This window comes from Rhamphochromis sp. 'chilingali' (genome assembly GCF_963969265.1).
Source record: "Rhamphochromis sp. 'chilingali' genome assembly, chromosome: 21".
Taxonomy (NCBI): domain Eukaryota; kingdom Metazoa; phylum Chordata; class Actinopteri; order Cichliformes; family Cichlidae; genus Rhamphochromis; species Rhamphochromis sp. 'chilingali'.
The window spans coordinates 5,620,551-5,638,518 of record NC_137949.1 but is presented as its reverse complement, the minus strand read 5'-3'; the positions used below and the strand labels follow the sequence as shown (position 1 = coordinate 5,638,518).

General features: G+C 41.1%; 1 protein-coding gene across 1 annotated transcript in view; it reads left to right on the top strand.

The window, feature by feature from the left end:
* The window catches only part of arhgap5 (Rho GTPase activating protein 5), a 55,160-nt gene extending 37,393 nt beyond the window's left edge, over nt 1-17,767 (top strand). The window contains exons 4-7 of the mRNA XM_080871529.1: nt 2,672-2,749; nt 7,117-7,248; nt 11,123-11,228; nt 13,409-17,767. Coding sequence (XP_080727655.1) covers nt 2,672-2,749; nt 7,117-7,248; nt 11,123-11,228; nt 13,409-13,727 — 635 coding nt within the window. The 3' untranslated portion in view covers nt 13,728-17,767. The remainder of the gene's footprint in view (nt 1-2,671; nt 2,750-7,116; nt 7,249-11,122; nt 11,229-13,408) is intronic.
* Nucleotides 17,768-17,968: the final 201 nt, after the last annotated feature.

The window sequence follows — 17,968 nt, the reverse complement described above, 5'->3', positions numbered from 1 at the left end:
GTTAATGTGCGTTAAGTGCAGAGAAGCAGATCAGGAACACCCAGCGTCTGCAGAGGAGTTATATGGCTGTGACTCAGAGAAACATTCGGACGAGGCGTTGCTCTACCGTGTAATTTATTTCACAACAGTGTGTCATCAGGCTGAAGGTCGAAGCTTTGAGTTGTAATGTGGAGGTCCAAGTGAGTCCTCACAAATATAGTAATTGGAGCACATTGAAGGTGCAGCAGCAGAACATATTTGAGCTTTTCCACCCACTCTTTTTACTGAGCTTATACATCACGCTGTGTGTGTGAACACACACACACACACACGTATACACTCGCATGCACAAATTAGGTCGAGTGGGTTGCTGATTAGGCTGTGGTGATTTGGCACAATCACTACAATTTGTGTTATTAATTTAAGAGTTACCACATGTCACACACCTGAGTCAACACAAGCAAGCATACATTATTAACAAAAACGCTGAAAGGTGCAGATCAATGCATGCGCACAAGCGGACACACACATGCACATTCACACTTGCTCACAGTTGACACGATTTACTTGAATCCATTAAAGCTGAATTTACATAATACTGTCTCTGCTTAACTGCCTCTGCAGGGACACACACACACACACACACACACACACACACACACACACACACACACACACACACACACACACACACACACACACACACACACGACAGTAGTTTTTGTGTAGTGGCTGCTGCAAGGTCATCCACACTGCAGTATACATGCATGTGTGTGTGCCTGTGTGTGTGTGTGTGCGCGTGTGTGTTCTTCCCTGCAGGCAGAACACACATTATTGCTCTAATTAAGACACTCTGTCTCGTATGTGCTGGTCTGGGATCAGCTGTCAGGTGCCAGCTGGCTGTGATATTTATGGTCCGAGGTTTTAACAAAAGCTGCTCTCAGACCAGCTGAAGTCTGCAAGCAAAATTGTTGATCTAGCTGTTGCTGCTTTGGATGACTGGTGCTCATGTTGCACTGCGATTTTCTGTGATGTTATTCGTCTCAAATTGGTCTCACACTGTTGAATTTGTCATTTCTGAAGACTAAAGGTCATAATTTATACTTGCACTCATACATATACTTGCAGTATATGTGATGTATATTTTTTTGATGCTTAATAATGAATAACATAGTGTGGGTGGCCCAAAACTCGTCATATTTTTGACTAAATCTCGCTGTGTGTGTCATGTTCAGCTGACATTTAGCTAGTAAGAGAGATGTTTAACCTACCACTTTCATCCTCCTCTGTCTGTGTCCCACTCATAAAGGTTTTCATTTCAAAATGTATGTTTAAAAGAAAAAGGAAAAAAAGAAACTAGTAATATTAAACTATTGTCACACCTTATTAACTGCATCCAGAGGGAGATGGTGGTTTATAAAAGATTAGATTATAGCCAATCTACAACATATGCATTTCATAGTTTTGCAAATATCTAATTACATCGCATTGCAGCAGCAGTTTTATGCAGTCACACATGGATTGAGGAAGAAAGCTGATTTAATTTACGTCGAGCATGGCATGGTTGTTGGTGCCAGACAAACTGGTACGATTATTTCGTAAACTACTGGTCTACTGGGAATTCTCCACACAGCCATCTCTAGTTTACAGAGAAAAAGAGAAAATATTCAGGGAGTGTGTTCAAAAATGCCCTTTTGGTGTCAGAGGAGAGTAGTCAAACTGCTTCGAGCTGATAGGAAGGTAACAGTAACTCAAATATCCACTTGTTACAATCAGGTTATCAAACCTTGAAGCAGATGGACTACAGGAGCAGACAACCACACCTGGTCCTACAAGAACAGGAAATCTTGGCTACAGTTATCACAGCCTCATCAAAATTGGACAACAGAGGATCAGAAAACCTCGCCTGGTTTGATGAATCATTCAGATGTTAAGATCTGCAGCGACTATGTGATGCTATCATGTCAACACAGACCACAATCTCTGTGAAATGTTCCAGCACGCTGTTGAATGTATGCTGGCTGTAAAGGCAAAATACTAGCAGGGTGTAATTAATGACTGGTGAGTGTATGTTTGACAAGAAATGGAGAAAGGTGTAAATGCCTCCTTTAACAAAATGCACTCCAACTAAAGTTTCTTTCCATTTTCTCTCTTTTCTCCTTTGATCTACCTTTTGTGGATTAAGTACAGCTGTATAATATTTGCTGCCTCTGGTTTCAGGAGATTGTGATGGAATATATGTCTCTGGTTGTTTCTGCAGTGCTGTTCTCCCCCTTGTTCAGAGCAAATGAATTATATGTTTAAAAAATGTGTAAATGTTTTCTAGGAAGTTTTGTTTTTCTTTCTGCTGCAGCTTGTGGCCTAATTGCATCATAACCAGTGTCACAACAAGCATTTACAAGTATTTAAAAAAGAAATAAAAGAAAAGTTCTAATTAAATGTAACATGTCTAATGTGAATATTATTAGAGGCTTTGAAATCCTAGAAAGAGGACATAGTTTTTAGCTTTAAATCCAAATACTCTCAGTATGTTTTAATGTGGAAAACCACATTAGATGAGACGGTGCTTCTGTTGGCCCATCTGTTTCAGCTCAGCACTTTAACAGTTTTTTTGTGTGTTTAATGCTGCTTTAAGTCCACATGAATGAAGTCCATTAGAGCTGTTGCTGAAAATGGCTGTATGTGTTTCCAGGTCTGACGACAGAGGGCCTGTATCGCGTCAGTGGGAACAAGACAGACCAGGACAACATTCAGAAACAGTTTGATCAAGGTAAAACACTCATCTGCTCAGACACATGCTTGTAGTGGTAATAGACCTATGAATACATATTTAACTATTAAGAAATCGGAAGAAAGAGCGTGCATAGCTGGATTTTCAAAGCATGGAGGCAAACAGTCTTTATTAGTTTCACAGAATGTGTTTCAAAATTATTTTCCCATAAACTTAAATCGTGCCGTTATAAGAACCTGGGAGTTCTTTGGAAAACATTTCCAGAATCAAGCAGCGCATGTCATGGTCCTGGGTCGTGTGACCCAGTGTGTTATGCTTAACCTATTTTGATGTTTATTGTTTGCTTAGGTTCTTTAAGGTAGTCCAGTCCTTTTTGTAATTATGTTACCCTTGCATTACGTCTCCCTTGCCCTTCGTGTGTTTATGTCTGTGTGTCTTGTACTGTCAAGTTCATGCTGTCAGTTATGTCACCTCCCCCTGTACTACGTCTCCCCGGTTCATGTCTCATGTTTCCTGTTTTACTTTGAAGGCCTGCATTCACTGTCTGTGTATTCAGCTCACTCCTCCTGTCCTGTCGTTAAGTTCATGTGTGTCAGCTGCGTTCCAATGTGTGGCCACTTCCCCTGATCATCCCTCATGTGTATTTAGTCTCTGTGTTTCTTACAGTCTGTGTCGCGTCGTCTGTGTTCCCACCCTCCGTGTTTCCATGCCTGGTCTGTTGTCTTCCAAGCCATAGCCTTACCATAGTTTGTTCCCAGTTTAGGTTTTTGTTTAGCCACGCCATCCCTGCTGTATTTGCACACCTTGTTTTCAGCCATAATAAAGGCTCGCCTTCTGTTAAAGCTCACTCCCGTCTGTTCACTTGTGTACGCACCTTGGTCCATTACACGCATTCTCCACTCGGTCCGTCACAGCGGACCGTGACAGCACATGTGTGATGTGTGCAATATATTTAACCCACAGAGAAAACTCCAAAAGACCGATTCCAAACCTGACCACGCAGCAGAAGTGCTTAAAGAGAAACACATGCCCTGTGGAGTACAGTCGAAACTTCTCATGATGGTTCGGGAGCTACCAAACGGGCTGTTAGTATAAATAAAGTCACCACAGGCAGAAATCACCAGCACATGGTCAGCAGCGTCAGGCATTTTACAGCCAGGTGCTGAAATATGGAGACTTGACTGAGATGAAGCGTGCAATGATTATTGAATCATTTCTGCATTTCTTATTTTTTTTTCTGCGTTCTGTTTCTTCTGGTCCTCTGTTCAGGAGAAGAGCTCGAGCATATTCTTGGTTATTCTATGATTATTTCATATTAAAAAACATTTTTAATATGAAAGATGATGTGTATCTGAGGCTGAGGCTTTGGTGGCTGCCACCATTTTTTTGTTTTGAAATTCCTTCCTTTCCTCACCTCCTTCACTCGACTCCTCCTTTCCCACCCTGTCCTTCCTAAATTCATTTGTGCATTTCCTGTTGTTTATATCCCTCCGTTGCTCAATGCTCTCCATTTCCTTCAAGTGTTTCTAGCTCAGCGTGTTTGTCAGCATGCGTTCAGATTCACTGTGACAGCTGTCGTGTTACCTTAGGGCTCTGTCCTCTTTCTCACCATTTCTCCTCCCTCCAAATGTCATTTGGCTGTTGCCGAGTGTCATAACAGCAAGTAATACGCATTTTTCTTTCTCCACGTATTCCTTTGAACTGTCATTACAGAGTATTTTTACCCTGGCTTAATGAGAAAGCTGATCGATTTGGACCCAACCCACTTTTTTTTCTCCTCTGATTTGTGAATGAAACAGAAAGTAAAACGTGATGGAGCTGAAGCATCCATTCTCCCTCATCAGAAATAATAGAGCAAGAAAAAGCTTTCATGAGCTGGCTGTGTATTCTGTTCCAGTCCCGCTGCTCCATCAGAGAAACACTCGGCCCTCTGTGCCTCCAGACACACTCATGATAACCTCTGTTAGCTGTGATCAGAGAGGAGCTCTGTTCTCCTGCTCAGACACAAAAACTGAGCTGTGGGCCTCACTGCTGCATCACCACAACTGACAGGCTCTTTAATATCCTTTCAAACTGAAACATTGACCCAGCTAAATCCTGTTTGACTCGTATGTGAGGACACGAGTGCAGGTTATTGGTCCCGGATCCACAAATCTGCTCCACACTCAGGCTTAACATGCATATAACAGGCTTATACATCTGTGTGGCTGCAAGTGTCTCTGGGATGTAATTTTGCCATCTGTTCCCCCTAACCATTGAATATGTAGCCATAGATGTCCAGATGACCTCCCTCCATTTCAAACGATGGTCATCTAGTCCAGAAAAGCAGTTCGTATCGAGTTTGTGTCATTGCTAAGCGCTGAGCTTAAAAGCTGAGTGTTCAAAGGAAGGATACTTTGGTTAACTAATAACAAGCTGCTAGCACATTTTGTTTTTTAGCATTCTTTAACAGACGCCGAAACATGAACCATAGCCAGCTCCTCTGAAATACTCAAATAAATGCCTCTCAATGTCTTCTACCCATTTGTCACATAACATGTTACATATTTATTTTCATGCTTTGCAGTGCAGAAGTATGCTACATATAATTTGTATTTGAAGTGACTTACTAAAATGTTATTGCACGAATAGTCTTTTGTTAAAGCAAAAACACCAATACACCTTTTCAGGTTCATATATGTACACTGGTAATGTTGTGCTGACCCGAGACTGTGGGATTGATCTTGAGCAGCTTGCAATGATGACAGGTGAAGTATCCATTAGCAACGTCTGGCAGATGGGTACTAAGTAGGGCTGCACGATTAATCGTTAGAAAATCGCGATCTCGATTCATACTTATGTGCGATCTCATTTCCAAATGACAACGATTTAAAAAAAGAAAAGAAAAAAAAAGACGACGACGTCCCGGCATTTTGATCCGGGATGTAATCTGCATGAAAACAAGCGCTCACTCTTCCTGCTCAACAAACGACAAGGGCGGAGCCTTATACCACGTGATACAGAAGCTGTGCCGTGTGATGCTAACATTAGCAGGGAAAAACAACGGAGAGCACGTCAGGGATGACGAGAAAGTGACAGGAGAAAATCCGTCCCGGTCAACCACCCAAACATCAATAACGGGAACCTTATACAGCGCTTCCCTATACCCGTCGAACTCCCGCAGGCACAAAGAAATTACGGAGGCTATCACTTATCACCTGACCAAAGATATGGCTCCCATCAACACTGTGCAAAACGAGGGATTTAGGAAAATGATCAACACCCTAGACAAACGCTACACGGTGCCGTCCCGCAACTATTTTTCTATTGTTGCACTACCTGCTCTATACACGCAGTGTCGAGCAACGGTGGAGACGGAATTTCAAGCAGTACAACATTTTGCGGCAACAACAAAACGTGAGACATTTGTTGTTTTTATGTTTATTTATTGTTTTTATGTTCAGTCTCAACTGTTACGAAGTTGATGTGCAGTTAATAAGCGCAATAAATATTTATACTGGAAAAGAAAATCGTGAGAGAATCGTGATCTCAATTCTAAGCCAAAAAATCGTGATTCTCATTTTATGCGAAATCGTGTAGCCCTAGTACTAAGGTCAACTAATCTCAGGCGATTGAATCAACAACCAGTTCCACTTAAAAAAAATAAAGTAATGACATTGACTGACAAATGACAGGGTGATAAATACAGGTTATCTAACCACAGTCTTACCTCAGCAATCAGTCGGTCGCTACTATACATTCCATACAGACGCTACCATGCAGTCCCTCTACCACTTTTTAAATTACAATATTCTAATAGGTTATAATGGATTTTTACTCCAGTGATGCCAGATACTGTTGTTGTTTTTGCTCGTAATCATGAACAGTTTCCCTTCCAGAAAAACAACAAGTTATGCTACACGTGAATAAATTTGAATGACATTACACTCGAGGGAACTAGATCAGAATATTATAATAAGATATTCAGACATGCATATTTAAATGACATTGCATTGTATATGGGGGTGCTTTGCTGTTTCCCTTTATTGTGTAGAAAAGATCAAATGGGAAGGATGTGATTTATACTTTTTAAGAACAGGGCTGGAGAACTGTGTTGGAAGTTTTCTGTGCAGAAAAATGTAATTTGATGCTACAACAGCAAGGAAAAGAACAAATGTGCTGAGCACAGTGACAAAGGGTTTAAGGAGAGTGCTTTAACTGTTTGTGAGGTCCTAAAGGGAGACTTTAGAGGACAGTGAGTTTGAACGTATTAACCAGAAGCTGCGTGTGGGTGGAGTTGTTTTGCTGTTTTCCTGTTTGTGATGCAGAGGATGAAACGAATGCTACAGAACAAGCTTCAGAAACAGAGTGACCTTGCGAATCTGCTGTTGAGCCTCTTTTCTCTCTCTCCCTCCCTCTCCCTGTAGATCACAGTATTGACTTTGTGGCGATGGATGTGGCGGTGAATGCCGTTGCTGGAGCGCTGAAGGCTTTCTTTGCTGACCTGCCCGATCCGCTGATCCCCTACAGCCTGCACCCAGAGCTGGTGGAGGCCGCAAGTAAGAATGAACACACACCCGAGTCATGAACTGCAATTTTGTAAGCCCTGATAGCAAAAACACCCAGACAGACACATTAAAAACTTGGTGCAACTTCTAAGTTAAAGGAATTGTTAAACACGTAGGAAATGATGTAATTATGTTAAACAGAGTCAAAACAGTGAATGGAGGGTTAGGTTCACTGGGCGGCAGCATGCTGGAATATTCCTTTACCCGCTTACAACTCAAATGTGATACATTAGAGTAAAATGACACCATAGCTTCAAAATAAACAAGAAGCACTATACCTACACCCCTAAAAAGTTTGATCAGCATTGCTTCAAACTTTTGAGTTATTGTGCTATTGCGAATAACATAAAGTCGTACCACGATAAAGGCACATGCATGCAGCTAAAAAATGAAGAAGTTAAGAGGAGACTGGAGAAACACCCTTTAACCATGTAATGAGTGTTGATGTTGCATAGTTTTCCCACCAGAGGCCTGCAGAATTAAATTGCCAAATATCAGTATCGGCCTTAACAGTCCTCAGTCCAATCAGTCAGGCTCTACTTTTAACCTCTTGTCTGCTGTAGCAGCTGGCCTTAATGCTGCAGAAGTTTAGTTGTTTCCACATGCTCAGAGCTTTGAGTCACATCATTCACTTTTAAGAGGCTTTTTCAGGCCTAGGATGCTGTCAGACATCCTGCGTATGTGTGTGTGTGTCGCTTGTGTGTCTATAATGCTGAAACCATCAGGCTGACTCCAGCAGATTAGCGAGCCAAAATTAAACACAAGGAGAACTGTAAAAAGTCTCATAGACTGACAGAAGAAGAAATCTGGAGGGTGGTGCTGGTTTTTCTTCTCTAGAAAATGACTCGTATAGAGCAGGAACCAGGGCTTCTGGTCAGCATCTCTCATGGGAAACTTCAGAATTTATATACAAATTAATGACCAGGAAAATAACTGATAGTTGGTAAAGGAATCGTTTAAATCAGCTCTTCTTCTCTGACTTTCTCTTTCTATCTTTTTGCTCCTTACGTGACTAAGGTCTAGTTTGAGGTGCCTCTTTCCTGTCTGTTTCTTTAAACTTGGAGCAGTTAAACACGACAGTACGTTTCCATCAGGAGGGTAACCAACTTGTCGAGCAGGTTTGACACCAGTGTACTTATCCTGGAGCCTGAATCAGGCTTTTGTTGTTGCTGGTTTCAGGTCATGTTGAATAGATGTGATAACAGAGTGAATCAAGACACATGGAAAAGTTTCAAACATTGTAATCAGAGAAGGAAAAAAGAGACTGTGAACATAAACAATGGCATACAATACATATACCTGTAAATAAGCACTTAGCCTTTGCAGTTTTGCCTGGATCAGCTTCAAACTGCTGCACTAATTTCTCATGTAATGGAAACTGTGTTAGTTTTTCTAGTCAGTTCTAAAGTTGATTTTGGCTTTCTGCCTTTTCTGTTCAGCATATTTTTAATAATCCTTTTATTTATTTTCATTCCGTGACAACAATAACAACGACAATAGCTTCCTGTAGCAGCAGCAGGGTCTTTTCCCGATGGGGATCATCAAAGCTTCGCCTAAACACATGTGCACACTGAGCTTTATCGCCTTATTGAACCAAATACATTGTGAGATGCTGTCAGGCTGATATATATTTAATAAAAGCTGGAGTCGGTCGTTATATCGGTCCCGTGGTGTACTGTGTCGAGCTGTGACTGCATTCATTTAACGACCTTTAACCTCTTCCAGCCATTAGAGGGTCAAAGGCTCCCGTTGGCTCCTCGTTAGGATGATTGATGGCGTGCAGGATGAATAAATCTGTGCATTGGTACACGTTGGCCTTTACGTTTGTGTCTACAAATATAAATGGCGTCCTGCTGGTCCTGGAATGTCTGGAATATCCTGGAGAATATTCCAGATAGGACAGGCAGGGGTTTTGTTGAAGCGGCCTTGTTATGACAATCCAAAGGTAGAAGCTCTTATTTCACATCTGCTCTTTAAATATTTAATAAGTAAGTGGAGCGTTTCAGCTCCATTGAGCATTCGCCGGCAGGAAAGTGATGCTTTCCCTGGAGAGGCTGTGGAATACTGAAGAATTTAACAGACAAATTACCTTCTAGGAATATAGCAGGATCTTTCTTGTTACTTGGTAATGTTTTGTTTTTTGTTTTTTCCCCGATCAAATTTAACATTTAACTAAACCAAATAAGGGTCTGATGCTAAATCCGATTACTTTTTTTTGTTTTTAAAGTCACACTTTCCCAGACTGTTCTCTTTTAACGACGCAGTCAAGAATCCAAAGATATGCATCATGTGGCGAACAAACACACTGTGTCTTTCCAATTAGGAATTTTGTGGGAAAGGGCAAAGAAGCGGGGCATCCTGAAGCCTAATGTTTAAGGCATACAGATGTTCTGTGTAGTTGTGTGTTCCAGCTGAGGACCTGTGCTATACGTCATCCCCTTTTCTCTTCCTCCCATCTACCCAAATGATTTATCAACATTTCCTCCTGCTGTGCAGAAAGGGAAGTTCATTTGTATCCAGAGTTCTCAGGTTCTTCCTCTTTGGCATCCTATCAAAGAGTTTTTAGAAAATCACCATCATCCTAATGAAACATTTTTTCACAAGTCCCTTTAATTGCAGTTTAATTTACTCAATAATAATACACACTTTTGTCTGACACATTGTCAGAAAAACAGAAGATAAGCTTATTGCCTTACACTTTACGGTAATGATGCCTGATGATGAGTACAGTCGTACTCCAAAGACATGTTGTGATCCAAGGGAAGCCTTACAGCCTCACTAACATACACCCCTCAGGCTTCATACAGCACAGCCCTCGCAGTCTTATCAGTCTCTAAACTGTCATACGTTCTCAACTGATTGGTCTTATACTTGGTTATATAATAGCAATAATAATTTGTCTCTGTTTCTTTGAATTGCCATTGTTAATGACATGTCTTTGCAGACGAATCAGTTTGGCAGCTCTGTGGCGTGAACTTATCAGGTATCAGACAAATTGCTGATATTTGATTTCCTAATAGCAAATGAATCCGTAGATGCTTGTGCAGCTAATCAGTCTACTGTGACTGATCTTTTCAACTTTGCTGAAGTCTGAAAGTCAAAAAATGAGGCGGAATCAGAAGAAGGAATTGATCGATACTGTGGAAAGCTCAAGAAATTCTTTCAAAAAGGAGGCTGTGGTTTGAAATCGCTTAAATTGCACATTGATCTAATAAATAACTGTGTGGTCCCTGCTGCATCTGATGATAAGCTTCTGTGACAGCTATGGTTAGTCATCAAACCTGTCTGGGTAATGAGACATAACATCTTGCAACAAATAATAGTTCAAGCAGGTGACAGTGAGGAATTATTGAACACATGGGAGGGAAACTGCTGCTGCCCAGTGTGTTTCTGCCCAGCTCTGTGCCTCAGTTATGATTACTGGGTCTTTAATCAGATGCTGTGTTTCTTTTTTGTCTCCCCTGAAATCTGAAAAGTTGAGAACAAATGTTTGTTTTCCTAATCTGCAAAGGCTGATCTGTTTTGTCTTAACCAGTGCACAGTCAGACCTTATACAGGGAAGGCTAGTTTTATTTCTGCCCACAAGGTTTAGTGTTGTTGTGTGTGTGGTTGCGTGTGTATTGTTTGTGCACAGCGTGGGAGCTGCTTTTGGCAGCGTTTCAGCCTTTTGTTTTCCATGGAGTATAATTTCCTTTCCCAAGAGAGACCGTGTAAAATGTAAAACGCTCTGTGTCTTTTCTCTCTCTCTCTCTCTCTCTCTCTCTCTGTGTGTGTGTGTGTGTGTGTGTGTGTGTGTGTGTGTGTGTGTGTGTGTGTGTGTGTGTGTGTGTGTGTGTGTGTGTGTGTGTGTGTGTGTGTGTGTTAGAAATCATGGACTACATGGAGCGTCTGCAGGCACTGCGGGAGATTGTGAAAAAGTTTCCTCCCGTCAACTACCAGGTCTTCAAATACATCATCACACACCTCAACAGGTAAAAATGAAAGGCAACACACACACACGCGTGCACAGAGTACATTCCCTCTTGTGTGTTTCTTTATCCATGTTTTTTTTAAGTGAAATGCTTGCAGGCTTCAAAGTCAAAATGGCCGTATACCTGTGGTGACAGTGAACGCATCACTTAAACTTGAAAAGAGCCGCTTGCAGATATCATTTTAACTTCCTTTGAGTTGAGACCACAGCTGTACTTTGTAACTGCTGCAGCGACTGAATGCTAATTATTTCTTCGCAAATGTCTACATAGTTTGCAGATACAGAATGAGTATAAATCACTCTGAAACATCAAGCAAAGTCTGATTTTGTGCCAAATATCGATCATGACTGACAGGACATGGTCGGAGATGACATCTAGTGAACGGCAGCGCTACAGTTAATGGATAAAACACAGGAGTGAAATGTTTGTCTTCTTCTCTGGTTCTGTGTTAGTTTAGTTGACATCCAGGGATCATTACTTAATTTGTTAGCTTTCACTGATAGAGCAAGCAGCCCTGTTAATGTAGAGACAGCAGCAACATTTCTTTCAGAGCTTTGAGGTTCATTGGTCGTCATGCAAGAGGAGTTTTGTATTTTTAGAGCTTCTTTACGGTTTGGTGTTTGTGGGCAAGACTTAAAAAAAAAATAGAAGCCAAAACACAAGTTTCAAAGGGTCAGAGTCATATGAGAGGACCTGAACACATTTGAATTAAACAGCAGTGTTATCCTGTGAGATAAGTAAAGAGGGAAAATGTCCGACATGAAATGAAATTCTAAACAACACCCATGACTAATATAAGAGGCGGACAAGGTGACCTAACATTAAGCGAGACATGAGATGAGAGACTATTACAGCCTGTAGCTGCAACACAGGGTGATGGTGAACAGACACAGACTGCCGAGCAGCTTTAAGAGGGACGGTTTTTCTACCAGGTGCTAAAATGAAGTCACTCTGAAGCTGGGCAACGGCATGCAAATCCCAAAAATTAAGTTGGGGAGGACACAAGTTGTGATGAATTGACAGTTTCTGCGACACAGATGGTTGAAAATTAAAAAAAGAGAAAATAAAGAACATGAAATTCACACAACATGAAGCAAAAGCTGCAAATAAGACATTAAACTAGGAATGCATCGATAAGTGCAGACATTCCTCATGCTGATCGATGTCGTCACTCCATCACAGAATGTGGCTTTTATCCATGTCTCCAGCACCGTTCGCTGCACAGCACTAGTAAACCAGCAAATAATATCGTGAAGTTTAAAGGAACACTTCAGCTTAATGGAACAGCAGCTGTCAAAGTTTGAAACACACTAAGAAAGAAGTCGTTCTCTTAATAAGCACCGAGCTCCACTGACAAAAACAGTCCCTCAGAAAAGTGGGTTTTTGCATTCGATTCTGTTCACAGCTGTACATTTCTCTGCTCCTGTGCCATTCGGGGCTCCTGTCAGCTTGGGCGCACGCCTGCTGCCATTTGCTGAAGATAGCACACTGACAGTGAGCGTGTACCTCACGTAACCCCACTTCAAAGGAACCAGACTATCCCCTAAATGAGTGAAAAGCTGTGAAACGGCATAAATCATGTTAGAACGGTCTTACTAAATTTACTGAATATTGCAATAGCTCCTCACTAAGTAACTGAATACATTTAAATGTGATATAAGAGTCCCACATTGTTCCCACTTTATAGAGAATATAGCGAGGTATGTGTTAATATCATGGAGTGCTAAAATCCCAATGCATGGTTTTTGGTTCGTTTGCACACAGTAACCAAGCAGAGTATGACAACTTTAAGACAAACCGTTCTGCTTTTCCTTCTTTCCCGTCATCTATATGCTGTTTCAAACAAGCTCCACCCACTTATTGTTTAAACTTTCTGTTTATGAGCAGCAGTCAGTCAGAAGGAAGTTGGCTATTTAATTAATAAGGATTATTTTGAACTGTGAATCATGCTAAGCCACTCCAGAGTCCACGAATAAAAATATGGAGCCTGAAATGAACATCACGAGTCCACTTTAACTGACAAACCTTTATCTGCTTTCTTATGTTTTTAGCAGTTAAAGAATAAATAAAAAGTCAAGGTATTTTTCATTTCCTTACGTGCTGTCACCTTAGACCACCTGTTTTCTGGAGCTGTTGTTTCCAGTGTTGATTTAACTTTGAACCTTTTTATTTCCCCGCAGAGTGAGCCAGCATAGCAAAACAACCCTGATGACAGCCGACAATCTGTCCATCTGCTTCTGGCCCACGCTCATGCGGCCCGACTTCGAGAACAAGGACACGCTGTCGACCACCAAGCTGAACCAGGCCGTCATCGAGTCCTTCATTGTACAGAGCGACTACTTCTTCCACGGCGGCGAGGTGGCCGAGAGCTCCAGCAGCGAAGGGACACCGCCCCCGCACTGCCACAACATGGTGGAGGCCCTGCTGCCGCTGCAGCTGCCGCCCCCCCTGCAGCCACAGCAGATCCAGCACACCCTGCCCCCTGACCCGCTCATATAAGAGCCAGAGGAGCATGCTGGGAAGTGAAGTGGAGGGTGGTTGTTTGCCCGCGCTGCCAGCCGCTTACGGCCGACAATTGCAGGTCATCCTCTGCTCTACAAATAGCTGGCGGGCTCATAAAAATGGAAAATAAAACAACCTGGTTGCTGATTTTTGGGGGATTCATCAGCTGCTGTTTGTCATCGACTTGGAGGTGAATGAGCTTTGGGGGTTTAGAGGCGCATCGACCATTTGTTGGATCAAACCTAATCTGTGAGACCTGCTCATCCTGTGAGGAAAATCCTGGATTAGAGAATTACAATCGCACGTCACCTTTTGGAACTAATTTTTGTATCTGACTGCCCCCCTTCATGATACAGAAGCTGAAAACCGCGAATGAACCGCTTTGATTTGGCACATAGTGACAACACTAATCGTTCCACAGGGTCAGACACAGACTCTTGGGATCCCAGGACACACTCCTACCTTTAACCCAGACTGAATAGCACATTGGGGGCCAGAAGTCCCTATTAAGCACCGCCCTCCTCATCCCCGCTCCGAGATAAGAGAAAAGGGAAGTTGAATCCCTGCGACTGCAACTCAAATGTGAAATTATCTGATACGGACTGATTGGCGGACTCATTAGCTGACTTGACCGGCTACCTGACTAACACACATGCTGACTGTGAGGATTTCAGTCTTCCTGCAGGTTTCAGCACAGGAAAACATTTCTTCTTCTTTTGTTTGACCTTTGTTCATAAGAAGGAAGGAGGGATCAACAAGACACTAAAGGTCAAACACACTCATGGGCGCGAGATGAAGTCAAAGCCTTGTAGAAGAGCTTTTCAGTTTCAGTGAGGTGGCAGATGGGTGCGCTCTCACTTTTAAATCCTAAATGACAAAAAAAAGAGAGAAAAAAAACAAAGAACCCCCTTCCCGCTACATGAACTTTGACCCTCGTCAAGGACAGCACATGCACGATTTGTGTCAAAAGTCCACATGCCAATTTCATGTCTGTTTGCTTAGCTCTTTTTTTCTTTCCATTCTTTTCATTTTTTTTAAAACAAAAATATTTTTTGTAACGTCAGATATCGACCCAGCTTGTGTGTTTGTGTGTGATGATGCTGATGATGTGTGTGATGGTGTATCTGTGTGAACTGACCTGTGGTTTGTATCGCAGCCACTTTGTACCTTCCCATCATGGGGAAGGAGGGGATTCAGAAGGGAAAAAGGAACGGAGAATGTGGACTTTTGGATTTGTGATGCTCCATGTGAGCGAGTCGTCACACTAACTGTTCCTGAGTGTCTCCATAGAGCCTCGAACTGTTAATGCACCGCCTCTCAATCGGAAGGGACGGCAACCCCTCGACGATGGCACATGAATAAGGAAACCACTACGTTGCGATGCATTCTGGACCTGTTTGGTTCAAGGAGGCGTCTTCCATGTTGGGCTTACTTCCTAGAGGATGCTTTACATCTTTTCATTTCCATTTTTTTTTCATTCTCCCGTTTCTGTTGGTTTATTGAAATCAAAAGTTTGCATGTCTCTGTTTTTGCCACTTAGTGAAAAAAAAAAAGAGCTTTAACGTTAAAAAAAAAAAAAGAAAGAAATGAAACTAAATGAGCTCCTGTTCAGATTTGCATTGTTTTATCTGAATCTCTTTGGGTTAACGGGAACGTTTCAGAAAACATTTTCGGGTTTTTTTTGGCATTTGTTCTTTTTCCGCCGTGCAAGAAATCAACACTTAATATCATATTTTTGGTTATATAGTTTTCCCTAAATAGAGGAAAGAAGTATATATAAGTATATATAAATATATAAAAAAATATCAGCAGCAGAAGTTGCTGATTTAGTGAACTACCACGGGGTACTGGACTATAATCTGTCAGAAGCTATAATCATATTTCTTTGTGGTTTGGGTGGTGTGTGAGTGTGAATGAGAGAGTGAGCGTGTGTGTTTACACAGGGGATGGGAGTGGGTTTGATAACAGATGGTTAGTTTTGAACTCCTCTTTGACCTGTCCAACACACACACAAATAAAAATCTCATTGCTTTCTTTGTCTGCGGCACACTGAGGGAGACGGAGGCACATAAATGAAGCCTCTCGTGCTGAACATAAAGCCCCGTAGAGGATATCTAACTCCTTATTTCTGGTCTTCTGTCCATCTGGATCCAAGTTCTCCTGTCTGCTGTGTAATAATCATTTTTAAGCTTTTCCATGAGCTGAAACGTACAAGTTGGTAACAATTTGGAATAAAATTCTCATGAAGCGAACAATTACATTTTAAAGGTATATATTGCACTTTTTGTAATTAAAATATGCCAATAAAATAATGCTATATACTACATAATAGTTACAGTATTTAATAAATAACTATTTTTGTAGTCGGGGGGACTAAATCTGAATGCATCCATTACTGTTGATGTGTTAGAAACAATAAAGAAAATAGCCACACTTTTAATCTGCACATGCCAGCAAAAGTCAGAAATATATGTGTGCAGGTCATTTCAATTTTTATAGAATATAGTTGTGTCTTATAAACAGTAAGTGAATATTAATTTGGTTTATTTGGAAATTTAATTGGCACCAAAAACAACATCTTTCCAGGTCGTGTCCTAAATCAGCCCCTAAAATGCTTCTGTATTCTGTAATTATAAAGTCTATATTAATGGTACTCTCAATTAGTTTATGTATTTATACGAAATAATATGTAAATATTTGTTTTGAGTGTGTTTAAAAAGCTAGCCAGATGTGTTATTTGTGGTCGCTGTCTGTGAGGATGACAGATACAGGTTCAAGGCAGGTTAAACTTCCTGCTAATGGTGCAGCACGTGGATTCAGATGGACAGAAACACATTTTAGGCAGCAGAAATGACCTCGGTTTAAAAGCAGCAGCCAAAAACTGTCAGTGAGCTTGACGAGCAGACACAGAGTGAATGTCGGTGTAGGTACTGAACTGAAAATGTCTATTTTTAAAGGGTTTTACTGTGGTGAACCTGAGACTTCCACTAAAATGTCCTGCTCGCGTGCAGCTGCTGTGCTCCTCATCATTTTTAATTCACTTTAATAAACTTTTTCTCTTTTTTTCCCCTTTTTGAAGAACCTTTTAAAAAGTACTTTCATTTATAATTTAACCCACTTTTATGAACTTCCTCTCTGCACTTTCTGCTGCCTTCTCCAGCGCTACAGCCAAGCATTATCCCTCAGTGAATGTCAGCATTGAGAGACGAGTCAGTGATATAATGTAGTTTTGTCCTGTTTTGGACGCCCGTCTCCTTCTGTGTCCTCGTTGCACTCTTTTCAGACCTCATAATGGCTCACTGCTTTGTAAAGCAAGTCTTGTTATTTTTTTTAGTCGGTGCTCAAAAAACTGGTCTGTTAGACATTAAAAATGTCATGTTTTTAATTGTGGACAATTATGCAATTAACAGAACCAACTTAGATGATTGGTTTCGCATATGACCTTGAGATAAAACAAGTTTTACTGAGGGGAAAGGAATGGAGCCAAACACCTGTCTAACCTCACATCACAGGTCTGATTGAGAGGGCACTTTGAAGGAGACCTGCATCTATAATGGGGCAAATATTTTCTTCTGAGATGTGAGCGATGAGGTCAAAGCTGTGCTAAAGGAAGAAAATATTCAGAGCGGAAGCCAAACCCTACTTTACAGATTTTATGATTTTGGACAGAGGAGGATTTTGAAGGGCACATTGAAGCAAGTGAATAAGTGAGGCTGGAAGAGAGTGTGAGAGTGTTTTTCCTGGGGGGCAGGGCTGAGGGAGGGTGGGGTTCAGCTGCTAGATGATATAAGACTAAGTTCGTCTGTAGTTTTCCATCAATCAATCGACTCTTCTTTTAATTTACCTTTTTCTTCCCCCAATAAGATCTGCCTTTATCCAATCACACCGGTGTACAAACCAACTGACTTTTAACATCCGCTGTATTATAGTAAATAAAAATGATTTTCAGAAATGGAAAAACTCTAAAAGATCTTTTTTTTCTTTGTTTGCTCTCCATAATGTTTCCAAATAAAGATTCTTTTTTCCAAAGTTGTCAATCTTTGTTTATATTTCTGTATATTTTTATAGTCTTATAATAAAAACCAAAACGTGACATGTAAGTGTTTTAATAAGGTTTCTTATCGTAGGAGTCGAAGCAGAAACGAAATCGGTGCTGGCATTTCCAGCACCTTTTAAATTTTTTTTTTTTTTTTTTAATAAGACAACGGCTTAAATGAAGTACAAGTAAATTAACCCTG